Here is a 23,972-nt window from a genome sequence, read left to right on the forward strand (position 1 = left end):
AAGAGCTTTGCCATACTTATTGCATTCATAAGTTTTCCTATAGTGTCAGTCATACTACATTGGCAGAATGTACCAGAAAAAAATGGAAGTATTCTAATATTCATAGGGCTTTTCTGCAATGTGACTTTGTTTATGTCTTTCAAATGATGTTGGAAAGCCGACTAATTGTAAACTTGTATCATAGTCAACAAATCTGCTCGAAGTGAGGACTACAAAGAACTTTCATATCTTACAACTGTTCAGAGAGTGAGAGAGAGAGAGAGAGAGAGAGAGAGAGAGAGAGAGAGAGAGATTGCTTCTTTCCATATTATATGCTCACATGGCTTATATTTGTAGTTACATGTAATATTCGTTTTTTCTTGTTTTTTTTTTTTTTGATGCAGTTTCCTCTGTGTTGCTTTGGATCTTGTCCTGGAACATACTCTGAAGAACAGAATGACCTCCAACTCACAGAGATCCAACTGCCTCTGCTGGGATTAAAGGCGTTCACTACCACAATCCAGCTACACATGATATTCTCATTAAAGAAATAATAACAAAAGTTTCCACATTGCATTCACACAGCTTGACTTTCTTTTCCTCCCAGACATTAGGTATAGGGATTAGTGTTTCTCCACAATAACAATCTTGAATTTCATAAATTGACCCATTTAATATACTTAGCTAAGTCACAAGTATGTGAGTAATGCCAGCTTTACTATAGACATTTTTATCTTAGAAAGTCTTGGACATATATGTATCACCTACTCAATGTGTATACTGTTTAAAATATCTGAGTGGTGTGAAACTAAACAACTTGGCATTTCTACAGCATAGCTCTAATGGGGCTATAATTCAAATGGTAGTATCTGTTAAGGCATTGTCTTCTTTTTCACATGAATGCCTTGCAAGCACAGAATAGCTACCTGACACTGAGGTACATGATTTTGTGAGAAATTAAGAATCATCAATATACTTTAATCTGTGCTCATTTACACTGTTGCTTTTCTTTAAAACTTCCATGACACACTAAAATTTCTTCAGAGGCAAATCTGTATAAACTTGCACAGGAAAATTACCTTCTATATCTTCTAGAACTTTGACAATGTTCTTCAATATTATGGTCTTCCCAACTGTAACCTAAAATACAATACCAGAAAATATATTATATATAACTTGAAACTGTACAAAACTTAAGTTAATATCTTCAATGAACATTAGAACAATGCCTTATTCACCTAAATTCCCCTGTTCTCAATTGAAATTAGAGAAGAGTATCAATAACCAAGAAACAGTTGTCCACTTATTTTAAAACATGAAGGAAAATTCAGTCTTACCTATGGCAATGAGGTTCCTGTAGGTCTCCAGCATCACATCTTTGTAGAGACTTTTCTGAGAAAAATCTAGCAAAGCCCACTCTTTCTGAGTGAAGTTGATATGCACATCATCATAGGTCACTGCATTCTAAAATAATACATACATGTGAAAAACATAAAGTGTGATACACACATGGTGTATTATGCTTCTTTGAAAATGTAGTCACATAATTCTGGTGCTTCCCAAAATAATTTCATGACAAGGAAATTATAATATATTCCCCTAGTCACATAAGAAGGAAAATGAATAGGAGGTTCACATGACCCATCTCTTGGCCCTTTAAGTAGCATATATCCTTGAGGAAGAAATCCCAGGGAATAGACATAGATGGAGAGGCAAGCTAGCAGATCAACACTACTGAGAACACATCATAGAAATTTTATGATAGGGCCAGCCTATCACAGCAATACCCCAGTCCCTGGTACCAATGTGTCTTTGTTAGGTTTTTGTTGCTGTGATGAGACACCATGACTATGGTACCTCTTACAAAGAAAATATTTGAGGTGTTCACTTAAAATTTTAGAGGTTTGGTTAATCATCATCATTGTAGGGGGCATGGCAGCATACTGGCAGATGTGGTGAAGGTTAGAGTCCTACATCATGATTCAGAGGCAACAGGAAGTTGACTGATACACTGAGCAGCATACCGAGTATAAGAAACCTCAATGCATGACCCCACAGTGACATACTTCTAACAAAGAAATGTCCACTCCAACAACGCCATACTTCCTACTACTGTCACTAGTGGCAGCTCACAGACTATGGACTGATAGATGGGGAAACTTCATGGCACCAAACAAGAATCTCTGAATGTGGGTGACAGTTATGTCACTTGATCTGTTAGGGGGTCCCTGGCAGTGAAACCAGGACCCATCTCAGGTGCATGAACTAGATTTTTGGAGCCCATTCCCTATGGGGGATACCTTCCTCTGTCTTGATACAGGAAGGAGTAGATTGGTCCTTCCTCAATTTGGTATGTCAGACATTGTGGACTCCCAAAAGAAGGCCTTACCCCCTCTGAGGAATGACTGTGGGATGGGAAGAGAGAGAGGTAGGGGGTAGGAGATGGGGAAGGAAGGGAACTGAGGTTGGTATGTAAAATGAAAACTAAATTTTTAAAATATATTTAAAAAGAAACAGTGTATGATCTGCATTATGTACCCAAAGTGACTGGTTTTTGTCTCATTTCCTCTATAAGTAACAAGAGTTTTGAAAACAAGTTTATCCCAATTTTTTGTTTATACAGTTTGTATGTGAGAGAGGTTTTCCATGTGTGTACATGTGACATACTAGAGAAGATGGTTGTTGAATACCCTGAATCTGGAGTAGAAGGTAGTTATGAGCCTCCAAATTTGGGTGTTGGCATCTGAACTCAGGTCATTTCCTAGAAGAATATGTGCTGAGCAACCTCCCAAGCCCCATAGTACTTTTTAGGTGAAACACTAAAAGTCTTTTGCAAATTAAAAACAATAAGAATAAAAGAGCCTACATAAGTAAAGAAGTAAATAATCATTGGGAACTTGATGCATCAACATTAAGATACTATAGAAGGTAAATTAGCAACCTGAATTTAATACAATCCAAAGAAAATTTCCACCACCTTATAACAGGTTATCTGATTCCAAAGCTATATGCAAATTGGGAATAGATCGATTCTCAAGTTGATTATAAAAACATAATACACAAATTGACACAGTGTGACTTCTATACTTTTAACAAATCTACAGCAATCGAGAAGGTGTACAATATTTGGGAAAGAATAAAGAGGATGGAGAAAAAAAAGCCAAGAACAAAACCAGAAAATATATTCAATATTTAAAAAACCTGAAAGGAAACTCAGCCAGGTAAACTGTGATCTTGTTCAATGTTACCCAGCTACACATGATTCTATATGTTCAGAAATTACATAAAAAGACTTCACAACTCCCACAAAAATTAACTCAAAAGGATGCTTAAACTATTCTGCTTCTGACCCTACAACTATCGATATTTCTTCCAAACAGAGATGCCCCATGGTCTAGAGCTGTGTCCACAAATGGAGGGAATCTCTTGCTATGGTTCTGCAAACTCACATGTCCCCTTGTGGTTTGGGCAAATCCAGCCCCATTGATGCCCACACAGTAAATATCATAGAAGTATAGTTTAGCATCTGCTCCCTGCCACATGTGTCATGACACAACATGTGGAATCTGCCGTATCTTTAATAAACACTTGGAGTCAGCTATCAGGGGATGAAAGCTGAAGGATCACAGAAGCAGAACAGCCAGGTACTAGAGTTCTTACCTCTGCCAATGCTCAGACCAAGAAATCTGCTGCTACTTTGGACCATTGCCTGGGGCCTTCATTCCTCCGAGATGTGTCTCCTAGCTGAAGCGTGGTTTCCACCCAGTGCCTTCCTTGGGTTTCCCAACCCGAGGCTCTTCCCCTTCTGTTTTAGTCTTTGCCACCACCATAGGCACTGCCCATTACACTGCTGCATAGCACCAGATACTGCTTGGTGCTGCAGCCGGCTATGGCCCTGCAGGTTTTCCAAAGCTGTTTTTTTTTTTTTTTTTTCAACAGCCGATCCCTTCTGTCTGTTCTAACTCGAAAGGCATTCAGATATCTTTCAGATAGTCTTGAGATAGACTTCACCCATAGGCTGCTGAACACAATAGGCCACCTGTGCCACCTTCTGGTCAAATACAGATACTGCAGCTGGAAGGGAACTGTACAGGTAAAACTTGCAGTACAGCAAAAAATCTGACAATGCAGACAATTGGAAATATTATTGCTTCTTATGTGAAATCAATGTGAGAGGAAGCTTGCCAGTAACGTACCTTTATACTATGTTAGCAGTCAGCTTTATTTTTCAAGTGATATCTCTAACCAGAGTACTGAGACACAGCGAAAAAGACAGCATAGCAAATTGGATGCAAGATATAAAAGCCAGTCAGGAAAATTTGATTTCTAAAATGGAAGACATGGAACGTTTACATAAATAAGTTGAAGTTGAAGATACTATATCTGTCCATACTACATTACTAACACAGGTAGAACAAACTCATGGCCAAATAGAAAAAATTTGTTCCATGTCTGATGGTTTAAATGCAAAAATAGCTAAAAACTAGGATAGAATTAGTGAAATGGCACAGGCAATTTGTTCCCTGTCTGATGAATTTACTGCCACAGTGCAAAATCTGGAGTCTAGGATAGATATTTAGAAGTCAATTTACATGCCATTCAGATACTATCTAAGGATAAGAATATTAAAGGTTTAGAAGCACATGTAAATGAAGAAACAAGGAGACTTAATGATTCTATAAAATACTTAGAATCTTATATGAATCATGAAATGCACTCTCTTCATGAGACTGTGGTAGCCAGGCTTCAAGCCTTGGAAGACACAGAATCCAGTTCCTCCCAATCCAATGCACCTATTCCAATCAAACATCAGGAAAACCTTCCTAATGTTATTATGCACACACCACTGGTCTTCCCAGTGACTATGACAGAAAAACCACCATCCAAAAATACCCAAAGGGTCATATGGCATATCAATGGGAACCAATACAACTAAAAGACCTCAAAGGAATCAAGGAGTCTATTGTCTCATATGGTCTCTGTAGCCCTTATGTCAAAGAATTATTAAATTTGTGGGCTACTTTTAATAGGGTAACACCCATAGATTGGAAAAGCCTAATATCAGCTATGCTTGACAATTTGTCTCAAATACAGTGGAAGTATCTATGGAGGGAGGGAGCAAAAGCCCTCGAGCTTCAAGGCATAAAGAAAGGTTATGAAGATCCGCAAGATAAGATTCTTGGTGAGGGACTTTATGCTGAACCACAGGTTCAGGCTGGATATGATGAGCACATATGGTCCTTATGCAGGACAGCAGCCTTAAATGCCTGGGACAAGGTTCGTCAATCAGGAGAAAGAGTGGAAACCTATACGAAGATAACACAGGGACTGACAGAGCAGTTCACTGACTATTTTACAAAGACTATCCAGGGCAGTAGAGTTACAGGTAGCAGATCTCTCTAGCTTATGGAAATGCAAATCCAATATGTAAAAGAATACTTAGAATGGGCCTTGCATACAGCTAGTCTCAACTATACTGTTTAAGATACAGAAGCTTGGGTAGGAGAGGCAATCTCAAAAGGTTTAAAAAGACACCAAGAGGCTAAATGTTCTAAAGGTGATGATACAGAGGCTTGGGAAGGAGAAGCAAATTCCAAAGGTCTAAAAAGACACCAAGAGGCCAGATGCTCTCACTGTAATGAAACAAGAACTTTGGTAAGATGAAAATCCCCAGAGGGTCAAGAAGGCATCAGGATCCTAGATGTTTCAACTGTGGCAGAATAGGACATATTAGGAGAAATTGTAGGCAAAGCAATTCCAAAAGTGTCTCATATAGAAGGCCTCCATCTTCTGGATTATGTAGGAAATGTGGTAAGGGCAGACACTGGACCAATGAATGTAGATAACCACAGACACACAAGGAAACCTGTTACAATTCGGAAATTCCTTGAGGGGCCCCCACATTGAGAAAGGTCTGATCATTCCCAGTCACTGTGGAGGAAACATTGCCTATTGTAAAGAATGGTACCACTCTAGGTGGTAGTTTGGCTAGTGAGGAGGAATCAAACATGACTGAAGAAGACAAAAAAAAACCACATATTTTGGCAAACTTCTATAAAGGATCAGAGGCCTCAGTTGAAAGTAAGAATAAATAAGTTATTACCAGTCTGGTGGACACTGTGGGGGACATGATTATTATAACACAAAAGTCCTGACCTCAGACTTGGCCTCTAAAAGATGTGAATGTTCAATTTTTAGGGATTGGAACTCTATCTAGAGTATGCCAGAGTGCTAGGTGGGTTGTCTGCATTGGACTGGAAGGACAGAGAGGAAGGTTAAAGCCATATGTAGAAGACATAGCAATTAATCTCTGTGGTTGTGATCTTTTACAGCAATGGGATACCCAGATTAACATGCCTCCAGTATCAGATGCAAATCATATACAACCTCTACATGGTAGACAAAATATAGTAAGGCACTATGGAAAACAGATACCAACCATTCAGGGTGTACATAAACAAAGTACAAATGATAAACCTTCAGAGGAATCAAAAACTCTACCCTTAAACTGGTTTACAGATGAACCTGTCTGGGTAGGGCAATGGCCCATGACCTCTGAGAAGCTAGAGGCTTTAGAAAAGTTAGTGCAGCAACAGGTAGATGCTGGGCATAGAGAAGAATCTACCAGCCCTTGGAATTCTCCTGTATTTGTTATCAAAAAGAAGTCAGGTAAGTGGAGGATGCTGACAGACCTGAGAGCCGTCAATAAAGTAATTCAGCCTACAGGCTCTCTACAGCCTGGAATGCCTTTGTCTTCCTTGATTCCTAAAGGATGGTCATTGATCTAAAAGATTGTTTCTTCACTATAATGTTACAAGGATAGGAAAAAATTCATATTCGCTGTACCAACTCTCAATAATTCACAGCCAGTTAAGAGATTTCAGTGGAAGGTTTTGCCACAATGAATGTTAAATAGTCCCACCTTGTGCCAGCACTTTGTACAAAAACCTTTGGAGATAATTCATAAGAAATTTCCACAATCCATACTTTATCATTATATGGATGACATTTTATTGTCAGATTCTAAGAAGGAAACATTAGAACGGATGTTTGAAACAGTGAAGGAAGTTCTACCTCATTGGGGATAACATTGCTCCAGAAAAGATACAAAGAGGAGATTCTACTAATTATTTGGGTTATAAAATACTTATAAAAAATCAGGCCATAAAAAGTACAAATTAGAAGAGATCATTATCAAACTCTTAATGGTCTGCAGAAATGGTTAGAAGAAATTTCTCATCAACAGACAATAATTGGAGTAGAACACAATGTAAAGCATTTAAAAATGGCTCTGAAAGAGGACAAGGACTTAAACAGTCGACAAATATTATCCGCTGAAGCAGAAAAAGAATTGCAATAAGTGAAAAATAGAATACTGGACACACATATAGACCTGTGGACCCTAATTTAGACTGTATTCCTGTTATTTTACCATCCAGAGAATACCCTTCAGGGAAGATGATGCAGAGGGAAGCTAGTATATTAGAATAGATATTTCTGCCACATAAACAGAATAAAAAGCTAAAGATTACATATCAAAGATTTCTGATTTGATTTTAAAAGCCAAATTAAGACTTCGTCAACTGACTGGAAAAGACCCACCAGAAATTATACTACCTTTAACTAATGAGAAAATTTCCTCCTTATGGAAGGGCAATGAATACTGGCAGATAGCTTTTACTGACATTTTGCTATCAATTAGCAACAATTATCCCAAAACTGACAGAATTAAATTCATAAAAAAGACAATTTGGATCCTTCCGTGTATTGTAAGAAAAACACCTATTTCTGGAGTCCTTACCTTCTACACTGATGCGAACAAACCAGGTAAGGCAGGATATAAATCAGGAAAGATAAGTAAAGTAGTTCAAAGTCCATATAACTCTGTACAGAAGGCAGAATTAATACGCAATTCTTGTGGTACTTATGGATTTTACAGAGCCTCTCAATATAGTTACTGATTCTCAATATACAGAGAGAGTTGTTTTACACATTGAGACTGCAGAATTTTTTCCTGACAATACAGAACTAACTTCACTAACTTCACTGTTTATACAATTACAAGGAACAATCAAGAACTGGAACTAGCAATGATCAGATTGATCATTTATTAATAGGAAGTATGCTAGAAGCCTCAGAATTTCATAAGAAACACCATATAAATAGCAAAGGTTTAAAAAAGGATTTTTCCATCAATTGGCAACAAGCCAAGGAGATAGTAAGAAACTGTCCTACCTGTTCATTCTATAATGAAGCTCCATTATCAGCAGGCTATAATCCTAAGGGCATTCAGAGAAATGAGGTTTGGCAGATGGATGTCTTTCACTTTCCAGAATTTGGAAATTTAAAATATGTGCATCATACTTTAAACCCATTCAGGGTTTCAATGGGCTACTGCTCTTAGCTCTGAAAAGGCCAATTCTGTTATAACACACCTGTTTGAGGTAATGGCCATTATGGATATACCTGCACAAATAAAACCTGACAGTGCTCCAGCAATGCTTCACCAAATTGGAACAGTTTTTTTAAATATTATAACATAAAGCATGGAACTGGTATACCACACAATCCCACAGGACAAGTGGTGGTAGAGAGATCTAATAGAATATTGAAATGCTCCATAAACAGGCAGGGGAAGCAAAAACCTGCCAAACATAGATTACATAATGCTTTATTAACAATAAACTTTCTTAATGCTAATGAGAAAGGACAAACAGCTGCAGAAAGACACTGGACTACAGAAAAGACTGCTAAACTGAATCAGCTGTTTCAATATACTTCAAAGATGTATTGACTTCTGTATGGAAACCAGGACATGTGTTATGTTGGGGAAGGGGTTTCACCTTTGTTTCCACAAGACAGGAAAAGCTTTGGATAACATCAGGTTGATCAAGATCTGAGTAGAAAAAGAAAAACCTCTCTTGAGGAGAAATTACAGGTCATCCACCAAGGTATATCTCATAAACTGTATAGAAACCTCACAAAGGAAAGGGAAGTGTTTGTTTTTATGTTCACAGGAAAACTCATCTGTTACGCTAAATCTTTCCACCAAAAGCTGCTGAGCTCCACTGCCACATGTGTGCTTTATACCAGACACCCGCCCAAGTTAGGGCCCAAATTAATACACAGAGAGACTTGTATTAGGTTCAAATGCTGCTTGGTCAATGACTAGGATTCTCATCTATTAGCTCAGTCTCAATTATCATAAATCTATATATTTTATAAGACTTATCTTATCAGACGCCTTATTGGCATCCCTCCTTGCCAGTGGGTCACACTGTACTGCTGGAGGAAGAGCGGATGGGGAAAAGGGCCCTTCCTGATTCTCCTTCGTTTAAATATGAGTTTCCTTGCTATGTCACTTCCTGCCTGGATCACCACTTCTCTACTACATTTCCCAGAATCCTCTTTGACTCCTAGTCCTCTCTAACTTGCTGTTTCATTGGTCAAACAGAACTTTATTTAACAATCAATAAGATAAATATACACAGAAGTACTTCCCCCATCACTCATCTCCAGAAAGCAAAAAGACACTGCATGGGTAGATACTTAAAGAAGAGAAGGTAGCTATCCAAAAAGAACTATCAAACAAGAGGAATTTGTCATATGGTAAACTCTAAAAAATGCCTCTAAATCTATTTCTCTTTGTTTCCTAGTCCCTATTCAATGAAACCAATTGTGGCTTTAGAGTTGGATTTGGCTTTCCTCCTCTAAGTCCAAGCATGTTGTTAAAATAAAATTCAGAGTTTCTGAGTTATATCAAGAAGCCAATTGATATAATACAGAATAAGAGAAAAATTTGGGGACTGTCATTTGTCTTTTCTTGGCTCTTTCTTTGAAAATATAAATTCCCTCATAATTATTATTTCCCTTATGGTTGCCTTTCCTGGTATGCATACACATGAAAGTTAAAATTTCCCTGCTAACATTTATGTTTCAGTTTCCCACAGCCAATGAAGAACTGCCTAACAGCAATCCTTGAACTCCCCAGAAAGAAAATGGGCCACACCTCATTGAGTCCACTGGATCCAACTTGATTTGTTTGAACTAACACTCCCACCAGAACTTCGGGTACTGACTTCAATCAACACAAGGACTTCAATCAAGATAAGGACTTCAACCTAGACCTTTAATCAAGTATCTCCCACCAAACACAGACTGGATATAATCCACTCAAGACTTTCACTACTCTAACATTTTCTTCCTACAGGACCCCACGAGGCTATTGATGCCCCATTTCAGCAGGAAGTAACTTGGAGAATACTATGCCCCCTTTCTCCACTGTTGACTCTAAGGATAACGTACACCTAGTTAGGGCTAGTTTCCTATTGTTTAGGGTTGGGTTTGGAAGGAGGTGTTCAGGCTTGGGCATCTCTCTCGGATGACTTTAGGGTTGAGTTGGAATAAATATAGTTAAGATGTGATATAAGTAGATTATCTTATTTTAATTCACCTTTATGATTGTTAATCATACACAATTTACACTGTTAAGTTTAAATCCTCTTTAGACTAAAAGGGGTATTGTAGGGAGAAATCCTGTTTAGAGGTACTGCTGACCATGCCTGCATGGGGCTCGCCACACTTGGGTATGGTCAGAGTGACATAGCAAGGGTTTAAGTAAGAGGAAGGTACACACATGGCTCTTTTTTTCTCTCCCCATCTGGGTGAGCAGATTAGGACACATTTTGTGCAAACCTGATCACTGGCTACCATGCATGAGTACTTCCTTAATAAACTGTTATTAATCTAGTTCTGACTGCACATTGCATTTGGCTTTAAGGATTTATATGTGTAGGTCTGGAACTCATTCTGTGGATGTGTCTTAGGATTACCAAGTGCGCTCAGAGATGAACTGTAGTACATGATGGTAAGACTTCTTTATTCAGGTAAACACCAGAGCAAAACGCAAGCCAGAACGAGCTCACAGGAAGCAAGCTAGCGCGGCCAGAGAGAAGAGGCCAGGGTCTCGATGTGCAGCCCTTAAGAACCTTCCCTTATGTCACCCCAACTTCCCTTCGCCCCACCCTCATGGGCAAGTCCCGGGTCCACCTGGCACCTGTTCGGGTTGCCTGGGGTGGGGTTAGGGTGTCTCCCTACAATTCCCCTTTTAGTTTAAAAGAGGATTAAAACTTAAGAGTGTAAAAGATCTAAAATAAGCAATCATAAAGGTGAAATATAAGAAGATACAATAATCTGCTATTGCATTCCAGCTAAGTCTTAAAGTCATGTGGAAAGGGTGTCTAACTTGAACACCTCCTTCCAATCCCAACTCTAAAAAACAAGAAGGTCATTCTTAACTAGGCTTACACTACCCTAATAAACAATTATGGGGAATAGGGGAGTAGCATCTTCTAGGTTACTTCCTGCTGAAATGGGATGATGGTAGCCATGTGGGGTCCTGTGGGAAAAAAATGCTAGTACAGGGAAAGTCTCTAATGAGTTATGTCTAGTCCATGTTAGATGAGATTTGCTTGATTGAAGATCTACTTTGAAATCCTCAACTTGATTGACGTCATTACTTGAGATTCTGGTTGGAGTGTCAGTCGAAATGGAGTGAGTTGAATGCAGTGCAGTCAGGAAGGTGTAGTCCAATTCTTTTTCCGCAGCATGTAGGGATTGTTGTCAGGCTGGTTCTCATTGGCTGTATGGGACTCAAACATAAGTGTCATCAGAGAAATGTTCGATTGTACATGTATGTGTACTGGGAAAGGCAATCCTTTAAAAACAACAATTATGAGAGGGTGTAGGTCTTGAAAGAAAGAACCAAGAAAAGACAAGGATAGTCCTCTTATTCTTCATTTATTCTGTATTACAGCAATTGGCTTCTTGATATAACATAGAAATTTTGTTAAATAACATGCTTGGATTTTAGGGGAGGAAAGCCAAATCCAACTCTAAATCCAGCATTGATTTAATTGAATAGGGACTAGGAAATGAAGAGAAATAGAGTTATTTGAGAGACAGCTGTAAAGTTTATCCTATGGCACGTTCTTTTGTTCGATAGTTAGAGCTATGTTCTTTCCTTAAGTATCTACACATGTAGTGTCCTTTGACTTCCGGAGGTGGGTTTTCCTGTGAGGATGAAAACAAAGCACTTCCCATCCTTTGGGAGGCTTTTATTTAGTTCATGAGATATATCTCAGTAAATACCTGTCAGTCATCCTTGTTGAGAGGGTTGTCTTCCTCAGCTCAAATCTTGATCAATTTTGATGGTATCCAAAGATTTTCTTCTCCTGTGGAAACAAATGCAAAACCCCTACCCCAATGTAACACATGTCTGGGTTTCCACACTGAGGTCAGTACATCTTTGAAATACATTGGTTGGTTCAGTTCAGCAGTTTTTTCCGTAGTCCAGTGTCTTTCCGCAGCTGTTTGTCCATTGTCATTGGCATTAAGAAAGTTTAGCGTTAATAAAGCATTACACAATCTATGTTTGGGGGGTTTCAACTTACCAGCTTGCCTATGGAGCATCTCCTTAAGTGTCCTGTTAGAACTTTCAACAACTGCTTGTCCTGTAGGGTTGTGTGGTATACCTGTGACATGCTTAATGTTATAATATTTGAAGAACTGTTCCATTTTTGTGGAGACATATGCTGAAGCATTGTCAGTTTTTATCTGCGCCGGTATACCCATAACTGCCATCACCTCTAGTAGGTGTGTAATAACAGAATCAGCTTTTTCAGAGTTGAGAGCAGTAGTCCATTGGAAACCTGAGAATGTGTCAATCCCTAGTTGATCTGCATTCGTTAGTCCAGTGTTTGCCCTTACCATATCTCCTACATAACCCATAGGGCAATGACCTGTCACGTGGGGAATCGTTAGAATTTCTCTGTCTACAATTTCTCCTTATATGTCCCATTTTACCACAGCTGAAACATCTATTCTCCTGACGCTTCCGTGGACTCCTGGAGCGTGCTCTTCCTATGTGAGGCTCTGGGTCATGGTGGCGATAAGCACTGGCCTCTCGTACCTGTGTGAGCCCCTGTAAGGTGCTCTTCCTTCCCATGTCCTTCTGTTGCTATCTTTTTTAATCTCTTGTTGTCTGCTGAAACCTCTTGGGACAGCTTCTTCTGCCCAGATTTCAGCATCTTGTATGTTACAGTCAACATGGGCAGTATGCAGAACCCATTCTTCCAGTGGAGTTGATCTGATCTTTAGAGGCAAAGGTATTCTTTTGCATATTGGGTTTGTATTGTCATAAGCTAAGCTATACACAATTGGATGTCGTATCGTTGGATCTGCTACCTATATGTCTATTGCTCTGGTCAATCGGTTTAAGAAGTCCTTAAATGGTTCTGTTTGTCCCTGTTCTATTTTTGCATAAGCTTTTAGTTGTTCTCCTGATTCACGAACCTTGTCCCATGCATTTAGTGCTGCTGTCCTGCATAGGGACAGCATATGGTCATCATATTCAGCCTGAATCTGTGGGTCAGCATAAATACCTTCTCCTAGGAGTTTTTGGAGGGGTAAATCAACTCCGTCCCTGGTGGCTTGCCGTTCTAGGAGCCTGCCCTCTTCCCTAAACAATGTTCTCCATTCAATTTGGCAAGAACTCTCAAGGACAGCTGATGCCTACCCAATCTGTGGGCATCATCCTGTTAAAGGTGGCCCATAAATGCAACAGCTGTTTTATGTATGGGCTATGAAGACCATACGAGACAACCGATTCTTTAATATGCCTAAGATCCTTTAATTGGGTTGGTTGCCATGTATATGCTATCTGCCCCTGGGAGTGTTTTTTAGATGGTTGCTTGTCCACCACCATGGCCAGGTAGACTAAAGGTGTGTGTGTAACTGCTTTAGGGTGACTGAAATACCTTTTCGAAGTGGGCATCTCGGATAGGAGTGAGTCTGTGTCCTCTCCGCCAAATTGATCTGCCAGCCTGGTCAGGACTTCCTCAGGAGAGGCTTTAATCTCATCCATCATGAAAGATTCAAGACGTGATGCAGAATTCACGATTTGCTTCGACAATTCTCCTGTAAGATTTTCTAGACGAGTAATACGTTCATCCCTAACTAGCATTTGGGTGGCATGGAGATAGCCATCCAGAGATTGAAATTTAGAATCAAGGTTGTGATTCGCCTCAGCAATCGACTCGATAGACATTTCCAGTTTGGTAACCCTGGTCTGTAACTCCTCCTGTAAGCTTTGAAACTCAGTTCTAAGTTCACTATAGTCCCTCTCACATTTCCCAGCCATTGATTTAGTGGCATTATCTGATTGTTGAAGTCTATTCTGGGTATCTTGTACCTTAGTAACAAAGGAATAGGAGAGACAGCCTAGCTGAGTTTCTAACTGGCTGCATGAGCTTCAACTGTGCTTGCAGAGCGGCTCCGGAACATAGAGCTAGAATTAGCAGGAGTGCACGGGAGTGCTGAGGAGGGAGCCGCTGAGGGAGGCTGACCTCGCTGGCCGGTGGGGATGGTGGGAGTGTGCGGCTGAGAGGAGAAGGGCAGGTTTCGGGTGGGAAGGACCGATACTGGCTGTGCAGGGGGAGGGGGAGGGAGGGAAAAGCAGTATGGGTAACTCACTGTGGAGATACCACGGCGGGGTGCTCCCTGCCGCTCCTGGGCTAGGCTGCCTTTCCTGGCTGTGGCGGTCACACATGGAGCCCCAGCGGGCTCCTGGGTCATGGGGTCTGGGTGCCAACTCCTAGGATTGCCGCATGTGCTCAGAGATGAACTATAGTCTGTGATGGTAAGACTTCTTTATTCAGGTAAACACCAGAGCAAAACACAAGCCAGAGCGAGCTCACAGGAAGTAAGCTAGCGCGGCCAGAGAGAAGAGGCCAAGGTCTCGATGTGCAGCCCTTAAGAACCTTCCCTTATGTCACCCCAACTTCCCTTCACCCCGCCCTCATGGGCGAGTCACGGGTCCACCTGGCACCTGTTCAGGTTGCCTGGGGCAAGGCTAGGGTGTCTCCCTACAGATGTGGCTGCCCTGGATCTCAGAAATACAACTGCCTCTGCCTCTGACTCCTGAGCACTGGGGTTAAACATATGCACTGCCAAGAAACAGCTAAAGGTGGAACTCATCACCTTTTTCCATACAGGACTTCTCTGTGTAGCTTTGGCTGCCCTGGAACTCATACTACCAGTGTGACCTGGAACTCACAGAGATCTGCCTGCCTCTGCTGGTGGTGGTGAAGTGAGGTTGGTCTGCAATGTTTAAATGCTGGAACTTTCTCAAGCAGCAATGGTAACCACATGATCCATGGCATAATTTCACAAAATAGCTTCATGAGCTATGAATATGTATATAAGTAATTATTATTTGAAATTCCATGCTTCTTCATGTCACCAATATTTTCCCATGGGGCACTTCATCTTGAAGTACTGCCTTCAAAGGGGATTATCCAGAGATGCTTTATAATGTAATGGCAATGAGATTTATTAAAAACAAAACAATCTCTCTCCCTTTCTCTCTCCCTCTCTCTCTCTCTGTGTGTGTGTATGTGTGTGCGTGTGTTTGTGTGTGATATGTGAATATGTGATTACAGGTTTTTAGACTATGACAGTCATGTGAAGACCAGCAAGTCAACTTTGTGTGGTCTACTTTTGTCCTACAACTAGTTAAACAGTAGACCCATAAAATTCTAATTCCCTTGGGAATCTCATTGTGGGAAAAGATTTGCAAATGAGAATGTCTCCACTGAAGAAAAAATTACTTCTTATCTGACCACCTTACAGGAAAAACAGGAACTGAGAATGTGGGAGATGGGGAAAATTGGTTATTAAGCTTCATTAGATTATTTAGTTTTTCAATTATTTGCCTCATATATAAGCGTGTTAGGACCACAGGAATGGATTATATTTTCTTAATTGATCCAAATTAATCAAACTGAATAAATCTGACATAAATTTTAGTTAATTTAGTCATTTTCCCTTTTGTATTTTTTTTTCTCTTCTTTTTAAAAATAGTATTACTGTGACTCCCTGTTTGGCCTGGAACTCACACTGTAGACTAGGCTGTCCTAGGACATAAGAGAGATCTGTCCATCTTGACTCCAGAGATATTATGATAAATCTTTCTGCCAAAAGCAGCCTGAGCCCCACCGCCACATGTGAGCTTTACGCCAGCCACCCGCTTTACGCCAGCAAACTCTATGACAAGTTCCTTCGATGCCCATCCTCCTTTCTGACGTAATTGGTGTGCCAGGAGTAGTTGTGTCTCACTGCCAAGATAAACCCGAAACCATTTAAATGCCATATTTCTGTGGGACTTTGAAAGGTTTGAAGAATACCTAACCATCTCAAATACATCTCTGTAAATCTAGAAAACCTAACTAACCTAACTATAAGTTCTGACTATTATAGGTAACTATATAACCTGTATTTAATTATGCATATCATTTTAAAAGATCTGTACAAGCACAATACCTAAACAAGAGAAGACATATACATATCACAAAATTGACCTTAAAGTTGTATCAATAAATGAAAATCTATACTAATGCAAAGTATTCATTCCTATATCCTATTCCCCTTTTTTTCTTTAAAAAAAAATTGACTATGCTCATTATCATTTATAACCAACCCCATTTAAATGAAAACAAACATTTATAAAGAATATTTGGGAATATGGGCGTCTTTCTTTCTAAACTGCTTCCTGCTAATTGGGAACGATGTTCATATACCATAGGGATCATGATAAAACATAGAAACCTGACCAAGTCCTTGTTTTTGTAGTTGTAAGGCTGTATCATCTCAGCTTCTGGGGGTCTTGCTTGATCAAACCATATTAGTCTGGAAGGAATCCACAGCTTTTCATTTTCTGTGGAAATACAAGCAAAACTTTTATTTCTAAGTAGCCTGTCCTTAAACTTAAATTTTGAAGTTAGAGCATTTTTAAAATGTGTAAGTTGGATTAATTTAGCAGCATTTATAATCAAATGTATTTTAGCAGCAGTAATTCTTTCCTCGGCAATCAAACAATTTAAAGACAACAGTATGGCATATAGTATCCAGATTCTCTGTGGATTTTCCATCTTTATGTGGCTTTTTAATTACTTTATTTTTACTTTCTTTTGTTTATTTTTTCCCCGAGACAGGGTTTCTCTGTGGAAATCCACCTGCCTCTGCTTCCTTCTCTTACAAGCCTACATATATTTTTAAATGCAGTGTAAACCTTTAGCAGTTTTTCCTCATCTGGATCTGTCTTTATCATCTTGGGAGTGCCCAGTCTAAACTCCAGAAGCGCCGGGACAGTGCGAGCATATGGAAGCTGCTCTGATACCTCTCAGTGGCCCGACAGGGCAGGCTGTGGCAGCAGGTTTCCCTCTTTGTCTGGGAACCTTGGGGTATGGGATTATCCAGCTCACTGACACGGTGCTCCCCGCCAAGAGGCTGTGCAACATGCTGGCCATGGAGGGCGTTCGCTGGGCCTTCTCCTGCGGCACCTGGCTGCCCAGTTGAACCGAATGGCTGCTGGCGCTGTGGTCGATCCAGCCCGAGGAGAAGGAATGCATCGGCCAGTTTGTGTTTGCCTGTAATGCCAAGGCGGCCCTGGCTGGTCGTCTGATGTTAAGGAAGTTAGTTGCAGAGAAATTAAATATCCCTTTGAATCACATTCATCTGCAGAGAACTTCAAAAGGAAAGCCAGTTCTTGCCAAAGACTCATTGAATCCCTATCCCAATTTCAACTTTAACATCTCACATCAAGGGGACTGTGCAGTTCTTGCTGCAGAACCTGAGCTACAAGTTGGCATTGATATAATGAAGACTAGTTTTCCAGGTCGTGGTTCAATTCCAGAATTCTTTCATATTATGAAAAGAAAGTTTACCAACAAGGAGTGGGAAACAATCAGAAGTTTTAATGATGAATGGACTCAACTGGATATGTTTTACCACCACTGGGCACTGAAAGGAAGCTTTATAAAAGCCATTGGTGTTGGATTGGGATTTGAAATGCATTGACTTGAATTTTATATATCTCCATTAAACTTGAATATAGGCCAAGTTTACAAGGAGACACTTTTGTTCTTGGATGGGGAAGAAAAAAAGAATGGGCTTTTGAGGAAAGCAAAATAGATGAGCACCATTTTGTTGCAGTGGCTCTTAGGAAACCTGATGAATCTAGACATCAAAGTGTTTCATATCAAGATGATTCTAAACCATTGCAGAGGCAGTTCACCATTCTTAACTTCCGTGATTTGATAGCATCTGCTATTCCTATGAAACTGAGGATCCTTCATTTTGGGACTGTTTTTGCTTCACAGAAGAAATTCTTATACGAAATGATACCAAGTCATGATAGAATCCCTGAATAAAGAAAAGAAAAGGGGGCAGTCTTCTGTGTTCACTAAAATAAAATGCTGGATGTGATCAAATTTTGTTTATCAAAATATTTTTAAAGACCCAAATGCTTCCAAAGAGAAGATTTCCAGTTCAGTGGCTCCTTTGAATATGTTCACTACACATCTGTACAGAAGGCAGAATTATATGCAATTCTCATGGTGCTTATGGATTTTACAGGATCTCTTAACATAGTTACTGATTCCCAATATGCAGAGAGAGTCATCTTGCACATAGAGACTGCAGAATTCGTCCCTGATAATACTGAACTAACCTCATTGTTCTTGCAATTACAGGAAACAATCAGAAACAGAAGTAATCCTCTGTACATTACACATATCAGATCCCATACGGGTCTGCCAGGCCCACTGGCACAAGGCAATGACAAAATTGATCGTTTATTAATTGGCACTGTGCTAGAAGCCTCAGAATTTCATAAAAAGCATCATGTAAATAGCAAAGATTTAAAGAAGAACTTCTCCATCACTTGGCATCAAGCCAAGGAGATAGTGAGAAACTGTTCTACTTGTTCCTTTTATAACAAAACTCCACTGCCAGCAGGCTGTAATCCTAAAGGCATTCAGAGGAATGAGATCTAGCAAATGGATGTCTTCACTTTACAGAATTTTGAAATTTGAAATATGTGCATCATACCATTGACACATTCTCAGGTTTCCAATGGGCTATTGCTCTCCTCTGAAAAAGCTGATTCCGTTATTACACACCTACTAGAGGTGATGGCAGTTATGGGCATACCTGCACAGATAAAAACTGACAATGCTCCAGCATATGTCTCCACAAAAATGGAACAGTTCTTCAAATATTGTAACATAAAGCATGTCACAGGTATACCACACAATCCTACAGGACAAGCAGTTGTTGTGAGGTCTAATAGGATGCTTGAAACCCCCCAAACATAGATTGCATAATGCTTTATTGACACTAAACTTTCTTAATGCCAATGACAAAGGACAAACAGCTTCGGAAAGACACTGGACTACGGAAAAAAACTGCTGAACTGAATCAACCAGTGTACTTCAAAGATGTACTGACCTTGGTATGGAAACCCAGACATGTGTTACGTTGGGGTAGGGGTTTTGAATTTGTTTCCACAGGAGAAGAAAATCTTTGGATACCATCAAAATTGATCAAGATTGGAGTTGAAAAAGACAACCCTCTCGACAAGGACAACTGACAGGTATTTACTGCGGTATATTTCATGAACTAAATAAAAGCATCGCAAAGGAATGGGAAGTGCTTTGTTTTCATCCTCACAGGAAAACCCACCTCTGGAAGTCAAAGGAAGGACACTGCATGGGTAGATACTTAAAGGAAAGACGGTAGCTATAACCATCAAACAAAAGAACGTGCCATACGGTAAACTTTACAGCTGTCTCTCAAATAACTCTATTTCTCTTCATTTCCTAGTCCCTATTCAATTAAATCGATGCTGGATGTAGAGTTGGATTTGGCTTTCCTCCCCTAAAATCCAAGCATGTTATTTAACAAAATTTTAAAGTTTCTATGTTATATCAAGAAGCCAATTGCTGTAATACAGAATAAATGAAGAATTGGAGGACTATCTTTTGTCTTTTCTTGACTCTTTCAAGGCCTGTACCCTCTCATAATTGTCGTTTTTCAATGGTTGCCTTTCACAGTACACATATATGTGCAAGCAAACATTTCTCTGATGACACTTATGTTTGAGTCCCATACAGCCAATGAGAACCAGCCTGACAACAATCCATGCATGCTCCGGAAAAAGAATTGGGCCATACCTCTCTGACTGCACTGCATTCAACTCACTCCATTTCGACTGACACTCCAACCAGAATCTCAAGTAATGACGTCAATCAAGTTGAGGATTTCAACCTAGATCTTCAATCAAGCAAATCCCATCTAACATGGACTGGAAATAACCCAATAGACTTTCCCTGTGCTAACATTTTTCTTTTTTTGCCCACAGGACCCCACAAGGCTACCATCATCCCATTTCAGCAGGAAGTAACTTAGAAGATGCTACGCCCCCACTTCCCATTATTGTTTATTAGGGTAGTATAAGCCTAGTTAGGAATAACTTTCTTATTGTTTAGAGTTGGGATTGGAAGGATGTGTTCAAGTTAGACACCCTTTCCACATGACTTTAGGGCTTAGCCGGAATAGACATAGTTAGGATGTGCAATAACAGATTATTATATCTTCTTATATTTCACCTTTTGGATTGTTAATTTTGGATGTTTTACACTATTAAGTTTTAATCCTCTTTTAGACTAAAAGGGGAATTGTAGGGAGACACTGTAGCCCCACCTCCTAGTAGCCTGGACAGGTGTGCCAGAACACGCCCGTGAGGGTGTGGTGAGGGGAAGTCTAAGGTGACACGGGAATGGTTCGTACGGGACAGTGGACACGTGGATGCTCTCTCTCTCTGGCCACGCTAGCTTGTGAGCTCTGAGAACGCTTTGGCTTGTGCTTGGCTGGTGCTTATCTGATCAAAGAAACCTTAGCCTTACAGACTGCGGATTGATCTCTTCACAGAGAGCCTGCATTATAGTTGGGCATGTCACTAGATAAGTTGGTTCATTTAATTGGCTTACTGATGAAGAGAAACTGAGCCTGGCTGGTTGGGGTAGCCAGGACACAGGCTCTGGCCCTAACTCCAGTAACGGAAGGTACCCATCAAACGCAGCCTTCTGCCTTAAAGTCCATTGTCTTCCACTTATGACAAATGTTATTTTTCCTTATCATTGAATCTGTTATAACTCATCAAAGGACCTGGGAAGAGTTCTGCCTTATTCTATAGATAGTGAAACCCAGGATCACCGAGATAAGTAGATTTTGAATGTAATTAAGTACAACACTTCATATTACTCATCCCATCATTCTAATGCCTCACTAAGTGAAGTTAAAGCCACCTAAGCCAGTCATGGTGGCAGAGGCCTGTAATCATGGTAATTGGAAAGTAGAGGTAGGAATGTTAGGATTCCAAAGTCATCCAAGATGAAAATGGTCAATGCGGTATGATGGGAGGACCACAGAATAAAGGAAGAGTGTGACTGGTTCAGGACAGTGTCCATAATCTTCCATGAAGATCCAGTACTTCAGAGCTATGGCACCAGCAGTTCTTTCCTATTTTTTATTTTATAAAGTTTATTTAAATTAGAAACAATCTTATTTTACCTACCAATTGTAGGGAGAGACCCTGGATACCTGTATCACTGACCAAGCCCATTGGGTGTGGTCACAGGTATGTAGAAGGCATGTGGAATACAGGGCTGAGAGAGAGGGCACAAGCTCTCTTGTTTCCTGTCAGGTCACAGAGAGCAGTTGAGCTTGATCCTTGGAGCTGGAACTTGGGGTTATTGGTTTCTCGTGTAAGGGACTTCTCCCGGAATAAAATTAACCTATATTATCCTAGTCCAGTGTATCTTAAGCTGTTCATCCACAATCAATCCCAGATCCCTCTCCCTCCCATTCTCCAATGTCCCCCACTGACTCCCTCATCCAATTCCCAGGGAGGGTGAGGCCTTCCATGGGGGAATTATCTAAGTTTGTCACATCATTTGGGACAGGGCCTAGGCCCTCTGCCTTGAATCTAGGCTGAGAGAGTAGCCCTCCATGGTGAATGGGCTCCCAAAGTCCATTCCTGCATGAAGGATAAATATTAGTTCCACTACCAGAGGCCCCATGGACTGCACAGGTCTCCTAACTGACACCCACATTCAGGGGGCCTGGTTGTTCTTATGCAGATACCCCAGCTGTCAGCCTGGGGTCCATGAGCTCCCACTTGCTCAGGTCAGCTGTTGCTGTGGTTTCTCCAGCATGGTCTTGATCCCTTTGTCCATCACTCCTCCTTCTCTACACCTGGATTCCAGTGCTTAGCTGTGGGTGTCTGTTTCTGCTTCCATCAGCTACTGGCTGAAGGCTCTAGGATGGCATACAAGGAAGTCATCAATCTCATTATTGGGGAAGAGCACTGAAGGTAGCGTCTCCACTATTGCTTAGAATCTCAGTTGTGGTCATCCCTGTGATCTCTGGACATTTCCCTAGGTCCAGATTTCTCTTTAAACCTAAAATAGCTCCCTCTATTATGGTACCACTTTTCTTGTTCTGAACTATCATCCCTCGACTCAATCTTCCTGCTCCCTCATGTCCTCCTCTCCCCTCCTGTGCTCCCTTTCTCTTTCTCCTACCACTCTTTCCCCTCCCACATCCTCCCAATTTGCTCAGGAGCTCTTGTCCCTTTCCCCATCTCTGGGGGACAATGGCAGGCTTTTTAAGTCTGGAGTCTGAACTCAGGTGAATCCAGGAAAGGGCCCACCCTTCACACCCTGAGAGCAGGGTTTGGAATGGTACTACTAAACACCTTCCAGACTTGTACCAGCTTCTCTCCACCTGCACCTCCCTGTTATGGTGGAAGCTTCACCAACCTGCCTTCTCCACCTCCTCAAGGAACAGATCCCTGAGGTCTACAGAATGGCAACTAAGGGAATACCTCTCCACCCTTACCTCCTGCTGAATGTGAGTCCCTCCCCACATGGTCCCTTGACAACAGGAAGAAGCGAGACTTAAACCAACACCCCCATACCCAGGGAGTCTGGGTTGTTTAGGTGGAAGCCCTATTGGCTTCTATGTCTACACAAAGGGGTTTGAATGTTTGGTAGTACCATTCCAAACCCCACTCTCAAGGTGCCAAGAGCAGTCCCTCCCTTGGAGTCACCTCAGTCCAGACTCCACCCTTCAAGAGCCTGCCATTGCCGGCTCCACCCCTGGAGGGCATTCAAAGCCCCCATACCTGGATTCACCACATGGTTTCAGGTATTCTGTTCCACTGGAGTCACACAGGAATTCTTTGCTCAGATTAAACCATTGTGCTGTCTCTTCTGCTCACCTGGTCCCTGAGTAGCCAATCAGAGCCTCTAGTGGACTTGCCAGTCAGTTGGGGGTTCTACAGGAGCCAGGCTTTCTGCTCAGTTCCTCTGAGGAAGTCAGAGGTAGTCTCCTGTGCTATGCCTTTGGTTCTCTGTACCTGACCCAAATGTGGAGAAGCATGGGGTAATCTCTCTCTCTCTCTCTCTCTCTCTCTCTCTCTCTCTCTCTCTCTCACTGCAGATCTCCTCAGAATGCATCCTCTGGAGCATGAACATCATGGTGGCTCTTTATTATTATCTGTGTTAGTTGTTCCCCAATAAAACACTCAAATATAAACCTTGGGTCTGGTGAACTCATTAACAGCCTGCCTTCACATGAAACAATTTTTTATTGAAGCTAAAGACAAGTATTATGCATAAAGTCTTTACCAAATTGTTTACATGAATTGCATGTTCTCTTCCATGAGTTCTTCCCTATTATCTGATATCAATATGATACAAAAAAATTAAAGTATGTACAGCATTAGAAATATGGATGAGCAAAATTATAACAACTTCATTGCCAGGACCTATGTCATGTTTTTTAGAACATTTTTTAGTTCTTGCTACAGGAATACTCAAGGGTTTAACCTTCTTGGGAACAAGCATCACCAGTCACAAACCCACACACAGACATCACATAATTAAAATTAAATCAAATCTCTAACCAAACAGATTTTCACACATGAATATTTTCTCTTGTAAGCATTCATTCCTGTAAACCAGGTGTTGAAGCATTTAAAGTCTTATCAATTTCCCTTCATCATGAGTTTGTTCATGTAATAGAAAGCA

At 40.7% G+C, this 23,972-nt stretch overlaps 1 protein-coding gene, 1 long non-coding RNA gene and 1 pseudogene across 2 annotated transcripts in view; 1 reads left to right on the plus strand and 2 right to left on the minus strand.

The window, feature by feature from the left end:
* Positions 1–1,054: 1,054 nt before the first annotated feature.
* The window catches only part of LOC100761126 (zinc finger protein 431), a 30,044-nt gene continuing 7,126 nt past the window's right edge, over positions 1,055–23,972 (minus strand). Inside the window, exons 2-3 of the mRNA XM_027409621.2 lie at positions 1,317–1,443; positions 1,055–1,119 (exon numbers count right to left, since the gene is read on the minus strand). Coding sequence (XP_027265422.1) covers positions 1,055–1,119; positions 1,317–1,443 — 192 coding nt within the window. The remainder of the gene's footprint in view (positions 1,120–1,316; positions 1,444–23,972) is intronic.
* LOC118238627 lies at positions 11,403–16,219 on the minus strand. Its single transcript, XR_004769446.1, has 3 exons — positions 13,797–16,219; positions 12,130–12,212; positions 11,403–11,620 (listed from the first exon to the last, which is right to left on the minus strand). It is a non-coding gene; the product is annotated as an uncharacterized LOC118238627 (long non-coding RNA).
* On the plus strand, positions 17,197–18,320 carry LOC103159519 (annotated as a pseudogene).

The sequence above is a fragment of the Cricetulus griseus genome, chromosome 3, assembly GCF_003668045.3.
Source record: "Cricetulus griseus strain 17A/GY chromosome 3, alternate assembly CriGri-PICRH-1.0, whole genome shotgun sequence".
Classification (NCBI taxonomy): Eukaryota; Metazoa; Chordata; class Mammalia; order Rodentia; family Cricetidae; genus Cricetulus; species Cricetulus griseus.